At 39.4% G+C, this 9884-nt stretch overlaps 1 protein-coding gene across 1 annotated transcript in view; it reads left to right on the top strand.

Moving 5' to 3' along the window:
* akt2 (v-akt murine thymoma viral oncogene homolog 2) overlaps positions 1–9884 on the top strand; it is a gene marked incomplete at its 3' end in the record, with an annotated part of 25892 nt that overhangs the window by 4321 nt on the left and 11687 nt on the right. The window contains 10 exon segments of the mRNA XM_014019924.1: positions 904–1064; positions 1318–1449; positions 1542–1653; positions 5462–5615; positions 6003–6134; positions 6241–6306; positions 6400–6468; positions 8524–8646; positions 8850–8978; positions 9114–9328. Coding sequence (XP_013875378.1) covers positions 1019–1064; positions 1318–1449; positions 1542–1653; positions 5462–5615; positions 6003–6134; positions 6241–6306; positions 6400–6468; positions 8524–8646; positions 8850–8978; positions 9114–9328 — 1178 coding nt within the window.

Genomic DNA, 9884 nt, shown 5'->3' with positions numbered 1-9884 from the left:
GGCTGCGATGACAGCCGTTAATCGCTGTAGTTTGTCACTGCCCATGTGTCGAGCCCTTTACTCTCTGGCGCTCAAGAGGTAGAGGAGCCAAATGTCTGGCTCACTGCTGCCAACTAGTGGTCAGAGGCTGAACTACAACATTAAAATGAACGGTTGGCAAGAAGGTTGACATTTTGAACCTTAATTAAAAATCAATACAGGGCTTTAGAATATCGATACAGTATTGGGAAATGAAATATCGCAATATTTCAGTGTATCGATATTTTCTTACACCCCTAAACTGCAGGGCACCTATATATTTAACAAAGCAAAGCTTTGCAGATAATTTACTCACTTTTACATCAAACGGCATAAATCACATGATTATTTTCAGATGATGCCACTAAAATACAGAGTTGATAATTTTTACCTGTAATATAAAGGTTAGGATACCAAGGACGTGTTAAGGAGAGTTGTATTATCTCTCAGATTGGTCACAATGCTGTGCTTGGTTCAGCAGTTTCTGTGTTGTGGAGTTGTATTTCAGGACTACAAAGTGCTTYACATGGTGATTTTTATGCTCCAACCGCCTTCCTATAAGAGATCACTCAGATAGGTGCGGATGTTGTTGCAAGAAATCACTTTCAGATTACATCTTCACTCCTGTCTCATTGGCTGTAGCTTCTGTGTCTTTTCTCATTTCTCATTCTGTATTTAGGTGTTAATAACCTCTGTTTTGTTTACAGTCAGAACCTATATTGTCAGGATTGAATTATCATTGTTCTACCCAAACATTTAAAGGAACACTTCTTACCGAAATTACTTTTTTTTGTTTTATGTGTTGTAAAGTTTTGGTTTTATCTGTTTGACACTTATTGGTTGTTTGAAATGTTAATATATGTTTTTATGTATTTTCTCCTCCAGGTATTACACAGTGTAGGTTTTAATTTGAGCCACAGCCAGGGACTTGACCAGGAAGAGCAGTTTCCATCAGCTTGTCTGCAGCCCCCTACCTACCCCAACAGTCTTCTGCCCCAGCATGAATGAAGTCAGTGTTGTTAGAGAGGGATGGCTCCAAAAGAGAGGTGAGAGGCCCTTTGTATTCAACATCCATCACGTGAATGTCCAGCAATCATTTTAGTCAAAATCCTTATTTCGCGTGTTTAAATAATCTGCTCTAAACTCAAAGGGCAGATGTTATGGTTTTAGTTGCATGACTAGTAGAGTAGTGCAGCATAATAAGTCGTTGATGCTCAGTGTTGTGCTGGAAATTGGAGTGATTATTTGTAGAAAAGCCACATGTTTAAACCCTGAAGCTAAGTCTCTGTCTGTATCCAGGTGAATACATCAAAACATGGCGGCCTCGTTACTTCATCCTAAAGAGCGATGGGTCCTTTATCGGATACAAAGACAAGCCTGAGGTGTCCAGTGACCTCAGCCAGCCGCCACTCAATAACTTCTCTGTCGCAGGTCAGTTCCTTTCCTGCCTGAATGTCGTGTGTTTTTTTAAGCTGCCATCATGAGGACCTTTCAGTGTTAAGCAACATGTCGGTGCTTCGTAGAGTGCCAGCTGATGAAGACGGAACGCCCCAGACCCAACACGTTCGTCATCCGGTGTCTGCAGTGGACCTCGGTTATTGAGCGGACCTTTCACGTAGACACCAAGGAGGAGAGGTAAACGATTGGTTTTCTGTCATAAAAGTAATCTCAAAGAAAGAGAAAACAGTTGGAGATGTTTATAGCATCTTAAAATTAAATTAGATGCACATGTAAATATTAACTCTTGGATTGTTTTTGCATTTCAAAATATTTGTAAGAGTTTTTCTACACTCAAATATCAGAAAGCTAAATTTAAGYTTGTTTAGAAGAGATAAACGAAAGCAAAAGTTGAATCATTATGCAAACAAGTCGAAATTGTACCTGCAGTGTTTTTATTTATTGGGATTTAAATATTTGTTCCACATACAGCAGACAGCATTTCCACCTTATATTCAGAATCAGAAAACCCTTCTGTGCACATAGTATTTGGTATCCAAACAAAAAGCCCAAAGAATCTAAGCAAGATGACAAACATTCAGAGATAATAATTTAAGAACAAATAATTAAGTTGTGAAGAAAAAAAACAGCACTCAGGTGGTTCAAAATTACAAGGAAGATGTTGAACAAAACATGGTTTCCTGCTAAACGTGTCTTAAAAGCACAGCCACAATCAATAGCTGTCYCACACATTTGATCCATCATCTAAAATGTCATAAACCACAAAACAATAAATGCTTTAAACCAGTGGTTCCCAGAGTTTGGTTTTGGACCCCTCTGTGGGTCATGAAACATCAAGTGATGGTCCCCAGACGATCTCCAGATATCACTTTAAAGCAAATACATTGCTAATGGAATATTTTCACCATAATTATTGCTAAAAAATAATAACCCAATAATCATATAATGCTGGTGTTAAGAGTTATTTGAAAAGTTTGCATGCAGAATGTGTGAAAGATTCTGCCCAGAGACTTAAAAKGTTTGAAAACAACTGCTCTAAACCAGAGATTCTTAACCCTCGGGCCACGACCGCCACCTTGAAGGCTCTAAAACAAAAATCTGTTTCTCAACTGTGGGTCAGGAGCGTCACGAGATGTCATTGGTTTTTAACTGCCTGAGTTGAAATACACTTTCTCACCACTAGTAGCAGTAGCGCGCCACGCCAATGTTTAACAACCTTTTTTTATATGTAGAAGAAGAGCCTTAGCCTGATGCTAGCAATAGTTAAAAATGGAAGCATTTTAAACAAAAAGTTGAAATCAAAAAATTGAGAATACTAGCTAAAAAGACCAAAATTGGATGTAAGTATAATACAAACTGTTGTTAGCCATGAGACCAGCTATTCAACAATGCACTGAAGCCCTCCAAACTCAAACAGCATATAGAGTTGTCATAAATATGAAGAGCAGCTTCTGGTAAAAAAGTATACATTTTTTTATGTTAATGCGCATTTGTGGTGGTGGGGGTTATTTAATTGTGTAAAAGTTCCGGGAAATGTGATTAATTTAWTCTTTAGTTGCTGAGGCTGTCAGTGTGAGGGGTGGAGTTGGGATGCTGTTTGTTTTTGTAAACAAGATTTTAGCTCTTAACTCTTTTTTTTTTTCACAACCGGAAGTTTAACAGCTCAGAATGGAGAGCCAAACAGTAGGGCAAGTTGTCTTTTTTTTTTTTTTGTAGTTTTTCTTTCATTAGATTCTCAGACTATGATGATCTCAGATAAAGTTCATCTCAAAGACTAGCTGTAAGTTACTGTTCTACCTTTTAATAAATACCATACCATACTACACTGTACCATACCACTTTTATTTATAAAACACTTTAAACGGCACAAGGCCAACCAAAGTTCTGTACAAGAGACCGACACAACAGAACATAGTTTAAATTACAGAAGATAAAAAAAATTGTTTTTATTAATCCTCAGTATTTAGAAAAATGGCTAAAAAAGCATCGTTTGCATTCTTTCTTTTTCTAAATTTTCTGGGAGGTTTGCACCCGGACCCTCCTAGGATCACTTTGTGTTGCTGGCGCACAATAAAATGTTTAGCTTTTCCATTGTCACCACCAAATATTGGCAAGTATGTCAATGTTTGTCATAATCCTGTCTTATGGTATTAGACAAGGTCTTTGCTTGTCAAACTGTAAGTGCGTTTAATTTACCGGTAGTTATAATGCAAACAAAATACAAATTAAACCAAGATTTAGATCAGTTATTACTTTAATCAGTACATTGTTKATGTCTGAATGGTCCTCGTGCCACTTTAGAGTTAACAAGTTGGGCTCAAAATGTTTAAGAACCCCTGCTTTAAACAACACAAACCACCTTCAGAGATAATAAATGATAAAGTACAAAACTCTGACAAATATCAACCAGCGTCAGAACTCTTCTACAGTATTATACCATGTGAGTGCAGCTGTGACTGACATCTTGTTTTCCAGCCATGAGCACATCTACAGCTGTCTCCCTTCATTCCTCCTTCTTTTTTAGAGTCTGAATCTAATAATAGGAGCATTAKTGCTTCTAATATTAATCCTGCTTCCATTAAAGCTTACCTTTCTGACACAGGTGACTTACAAGATTTTATAAAGTCGAGCTCACACAGAGTCACAGTGTAAGTCCTTTATGATGTTTCAGCAAGAGCTGGACTGTAATTTGCAAAATTAGCCTCGTACATCAATAAACATGCAAATATCCACAGAAACAAAACACATCTTTAAAGCCATAGCTCCGGTTAGTGTCGTAGACACAGCCAGCATGGAAAAACATCTCATTTAAACACTTGATTCAGTGAAGGACCTGCCTGGTTTGTTTGTCCTCTGACAGAAAGCACGGTCAGTGTTTGGTATTTCAGTGAGAGGAGAGGTGGCTCGCTGGTAAACAAGGATGTTTACCATTTCATTGTTTAGTGGTTTCACATTTGCATCCCATGACTTCTGCTTCTGTCATTTTCACACATTTTCACCATATGTTAAAAAGCGTGATTAATAGGAGTTATATTTATACTTTAATTTACACAGGTTTAACATCTTGTTACAAGTTAAATGCCCTGGAAAATTGAGCCACAAAAAGAAAACCTGCCTGACAACTTAAAAGCACAGCTTCCTCAGTCAAAGCAAAAAACAATTTCATTTAGATTTTCCTCTTTTGGAAAAAAGGAAAGCAATAGAAGAGTGCGTTAGAATAGATAATGATGTGTTTCATGCCTAAAGCAGATGTTAAAATTTCAAAATGATTAATTTTGGTTGCATTAAAGCCCCAGAATATGAGTTTTATGTCATTATTCCCAGCTCTTTTGGATAGTAAACTTATTTTTTAAATGCTGCAATTGAAAACATTGCTGTTGAAAAACACATGGTCATGTTTTTAAATTTAACAACTTAGTTTGAACATATTTGAATGACATACATTTGAACTTATACCTTACGCTCTCAGGGATTTTTTTTAGGAAACTGAAATTTTAATTTAGGCACGAGCTGCTAAAATCAGTTTAACTATTGAAGAGCAGGCTTAAAAGCAGTAAGGGTAAAAAGGCACAGGGTACACATAGTTACAGAGGACATCCAGAGGCCAAATATGGGGAAAATAATTTGGTTTATAAGAATAAGAGCAGCCACCAGCTCAGATTAGACATGATTACTCACCTCTAACCCAAGAAACCGTCACTGACTTTTGTTTACGTCGGCTCTGCCAAGTCCCAAATCCCAGAAGCCCCCTGCAGTGAGTACACAGATTATCCTCTACACGCTAAACACAGCTTAAAACTTTCTATTAATGTGTACTTTTAAACGGTAGCTTGTACAACTGAATGTAAAGCCTATGTTCGCAAAAAATGATCGTTTTTTTCAGTGAAACCTTGCTGCTTTGGCCTTTCACAGACCTTTCCATTCAGGATTATTTAGACATGACATTAGATATGATAAGGTCACTGTGTGCTTCCTTCTGGGCCAGGGAGGAATGGATGAGAGCGATCCAGGCAGTGACAAACAGCCTGAAGAGTCAGCAGCAGGACGAGGAACCCATGGAGATCAAATTTGGCTCGCCGAGCGACAGCAGCGGCGCAGAGGAGATGGAGATCGCTGTGTCTAAATCCCGTTCAAAAGTGGTCAGTATTTGCAGAGGCAGCGCCGGGCAGCTGAGTGCGTGCTGTTTGTCCAGCTAAGCTCATCTTTATTGAGCAAGTTGTTCAAACTTTAAGCCTCTTTCTCAAAGCTTTGTGCAGGGATGGGGGGGACCCTTTTTAAATTAAGGAACAACATTATTTGTGCTTTTTTTTTTTTTTGCACTGAGATGCATCTAATGCAGTGCTGGAGTTTGTTGGGGTTTTTGTTTTGGTTGTTTTTTGATTCTTTCTTTTCTCAAGCCTTTATTGAAATGATCTGAAAATAAGTCCTTCCGTACACGAGCCCTTCTTTATTTACCAACGGCAGATCTAATCTCATGAAAATATATCTTTCAGCAGTAGTCTAATCTGCAGTTATTTCTCCTGCAGACCATGATTGATTTTGACTACTTGAAGCTGTTGGGCAAAGGGACTTTTGGCAAAGTGATCCTGGTGAAGGAGAAAGCCACGGGGATGTACTACGCCATGAAAATCCTTCGCAAAGAAGTCATCATTGCTAAAGTTCGTGCCAACACGTGTCTTTAAAGTCTTCAAGTAAAACTGCTGCAGTTTTACTCCAGGTTGTTTGTGGTGTGTGTGCTAAATGTGTGTGTGTGTGTTCCTGCAGGATGAGGTGGCACACACAGTCACAGAGAGCAGAGTTCTCCAAAACACGAGACATCCCTTCCTAACGGTGGGTCTCTGGTACTTTTTACTTGTTTTACCTGAAGAGTTTATGTAATTCCTATGAAGCAGTCACTTTTTTTTCTTCTTTTGTCTTTTGCAGACACTAAAYTATGCATTTCAAACAAACGACCGGTTATGCTTTGTGATGGAGTACGCAAATGGAGGAGAAGTGAGTTTTCCTTTTTTTGTTTCCCGGCTTGATGTTTTGTCATATTTTTGTTGTACTTTCTTWAAAAAAAAGGCTGATTGTAAGTTCAGAGGTGCCAACCATTACGATCTCACTGTAATCATTACGATATTGAGACCCGCTCTGAACCATTTACTAGACATTTATTACGATCTGGCCTTGTGCCGAGCTGCTGGGAACCCCCTCCCGCTGCAGCAGCATTTTTCCACCTGCGCAGTTCAGATTGGCTCCACCCCACTCCGCARCCTGTAGCTCCCGCCCGCTTTTCGGCCCACTTTCGGCCCACTCAGACCTCTTGAGGTAGTACTGAGGCCGCCCGGCACRGTTTGGGGCGTGGAGGTGCTGAAGCGTGTAGCAGTCGCGGRGCACTGAGAAAAGCTAAAAATATATTGAGCCGGTTTTCAGAGCAGTGAAGGACCACAACAACAGCGGGAGTGGCTCAAAGCCGTGGGACTAGAGCTGCTGTGGGTAAATGGAGGGGATGGCTTTTTACAGCCGCCGGTTAGTTAGTTAGCTGCTGCTAACTGTAGACTGGACTCTTCACAAACTTCATCTGCCGACAGTGAGTGCTTCGTGCATTTAGTGAGATATTGAACGTAATTTATGGGACACATGTTTCGCTTGTGAAACTGTACCTTTTATTTATAAAGTTTGTTCCGATGTGTCCTTTGTGCGTGTTCGTTTCCAATGCTAACTAGTTAGCAGCTAGCGGCTATCACTATTTAGCGATCGAGACTAAAAACAYCAACAGCCCCAGCTCTTCATTTATTGTAATTAGTAATTAATTTTAACCGTAGTGAGCAGCGGAGGAGCTGTGTGTGTGTGTTTGTGTGCATGCTTGATAGGAAGACGTCAGTGCGGTGCAGTGTTGTTGTTGTTTTTTTTGTTGTTGTTTTTTTTGATACGATGCAGCAGCCATTGAACTGCGGAGGATTAATCTACAGATTTTACGGAGGGAATATTAAAAATGACACAAAAAAGCGACTGTATAATTTGTTCAAAAATATTTAACCGCCACAGAATAACTAAAGTGAGCTAATTCAGTTGTTTTGTTTGATACGAGGCAGCAGGRGTCTGTCCCACAATAAATACGTCGCGGTCCAGTTCAGCCCAGCTGCGGGTTCATTTATGAACGCATTCATGTGAGCGGGACCAGCCCGCCTTCACCTGTGGTCTTATGAATGACTTAGGGAGGTTTAAAGCCAGACTGGTCTGTGCGGCAATTGCGCGAATTTGACTTATGAAAGGGGAAATTTATTCACACTCCTAGGCATAAGTGTGCGGTAACTGTAATTTCATTTATTAGAAAATCATTTTGGTTTTGTTTTACTGTATTTATAAGCAACAGTTTGCTGTAGCAGGGTATGAGTATTATTTACAGACTGTAAATATCAMACTTTTTATGTCAAAAGTTAGTTTTAGCACAGAATGAGCAAGATAAACAGCAGCTACTTTTTAAAGACGACTCCGAACCAGCCCGAACTGAGCCGAGAGGAGCCGGACTCAGTAGTGGAAAAGACTATTCATCTGTTATTATTTTTAAAAGACAAATATAGTTTCCTCCTTATTCAGTTTAAATAATGTGCCAAGAATTCCCTGTGACTACAAATTCATCTTCAGCTGTTGAGTCTGATTATAAAAGGGTGAATGAATAAAGGAGGCCCAGTAATAGGATAAATGTATGTGCTGTTTAGCAAAGTTATGTTCATAAAGCACCCATTTTATGAACTCTCTTTTATCACTTGTTACTTATAATCTCTCCATCTAGAAATAAGTAGGTTTGTATGAATACTTTGAAGTTTAAAGATATAAATTCCATATATTTTTTTATTATGTGCACAAACTGCCAATAATGAACGCACGCTGCGCGACACAAGTGCTCTGAGACGACAATCATTATGATTTGGGATGACTCCAGGTTGGCACCTCTGCTACTCTGTTTCTAATAAAACAAACACACATCTGGGTGCATATAGACCAAATTCAACATGTAAGAAAAAGGTCTGATAAATTCTTTATATTTTTGTCCTCTTGCAGCTCTTCTTTCACTTATCCCGGGACAGAGTATTCACTGAAGATAGAGCACGATTCTATGGTGCAGAAATAGTGTCAGCACTGGAGTACCTACATTCACGCAATGTCGTTTACAGGGACTTAAAGGTAAACGCTTTTATTTATTCGAAGTGTCGACCAAAATTTTGGTGTGAGGCTTTAGATCAGTGCTGAGTTTTAAAAAGGAGTTCAGCCCTGGCCTTTAGGTTTAACTTTAAAGAATTGTTTATGGCTTTCAGGAGTTGTTTTTAATTTTTTTGCTGCGGCTCTAAACTGATTTTGTTTCCTAACTAATCTGTTTTTCTGTGCAGCTCGAGAACCTCATGTTAGACAAAGATGGTCACATAAAGATAACAGACTTTGGGCTGTGTAAAGAGGGCATCACCGACGGCGCCACCATGAAAACCTTCTGTGGAACTCCAGAGTACCTGGCACCAGAGGTAAATCCATACCATCGTTTAGTTGTGGAGACATCGGTCACCATGAGAGCAGAAAAAGACCTTACCAGGTCTACTTGAAATTGAATTTCTTTGACCTCCTGTGGGTTTATTGTTTTTTAACCTCGGCCTCGTCAGGTGCTGGAGGACAATGATTATGGACGTGCAGTAGACTGGTGGGGACTGGGAGTGGTGATGTATGAGATGATGTGCGGCCGGTTGCCGTTCTACAACCAGGACCACGAGCGCCTGTTTGAGCTCATCCTGATGGAGGAGATCCGTTTCCCAAAGAGCCTGGCCCCAGAAGGCAAGGCCCTGCTGGCAGGCCTGCTTAAAAAAGATCCCAAACAAAGGTGCGTGGACTTCTGTATCGCAACAAGGGTTTTCTAAACTGTACCAGAAATGTTTTCACGAGTTTTTTTTTTCTGAATATTGTGATGTAGTGCAGCAAAGAGTTACGTTTTTTAAAGGTTGAGAATTAAAAAAAAACATTAACATTATCTGATGGTGGTTGTTAACCTTTAGAAAATCTTATGGGGAAAATAATCAACCTTTATTTTTGTGTTTTTATTTATTTTTTGTATATTTTGTTGATGCTATCAATAAACAAACACCCCTGGCAAAGCATAAAAATATTTCCAAAATCTTTTTATTTTGTCAAGATTGATTCAAATTCTTCCATAAATCCCCAATAACTTTACCTCTTCTATTGAAATCTAGCCTGGCCCTTACCTTCCCACGCAGCTCCACTCAATTCTAGTTTCCCTTCTCTGCTCCGTCTGGAACTTCTCCCACAGAAAAGGATTTCACTGGCAGATTTTTAGCCGAACCAATCAGAGATCAGAACATTGATTTTCTGTGCAGTGTCAGCATGTAGTTTATTTTACCTGGGCCAATCAGAGAACAGAA

The sequence above is a fragment of the Austrofundulus limnaeus genome, unplaced genomic scaffold, assembly GCF_001266775.1.
Source record: "Austrofundulus limnaeus strain Quisiro unplaced genomic scaffold, Austrofundulus_limnaeus-1.0 Scaffold236, whole genome shotgun sequence".
NCBI classification, from domain to species: domain Eukaryota; kingdom Metazoa; phylum Chordata; class Actinopteri; order Cyprinodontiformes; family Rivulidae; genus Austrofundulus; species Austrofundulus limnaeus.
Note: the sequence above shows the minus strand (reverse complement) of the source record. Positions and strands in the feature narration are given on the sequence as shown.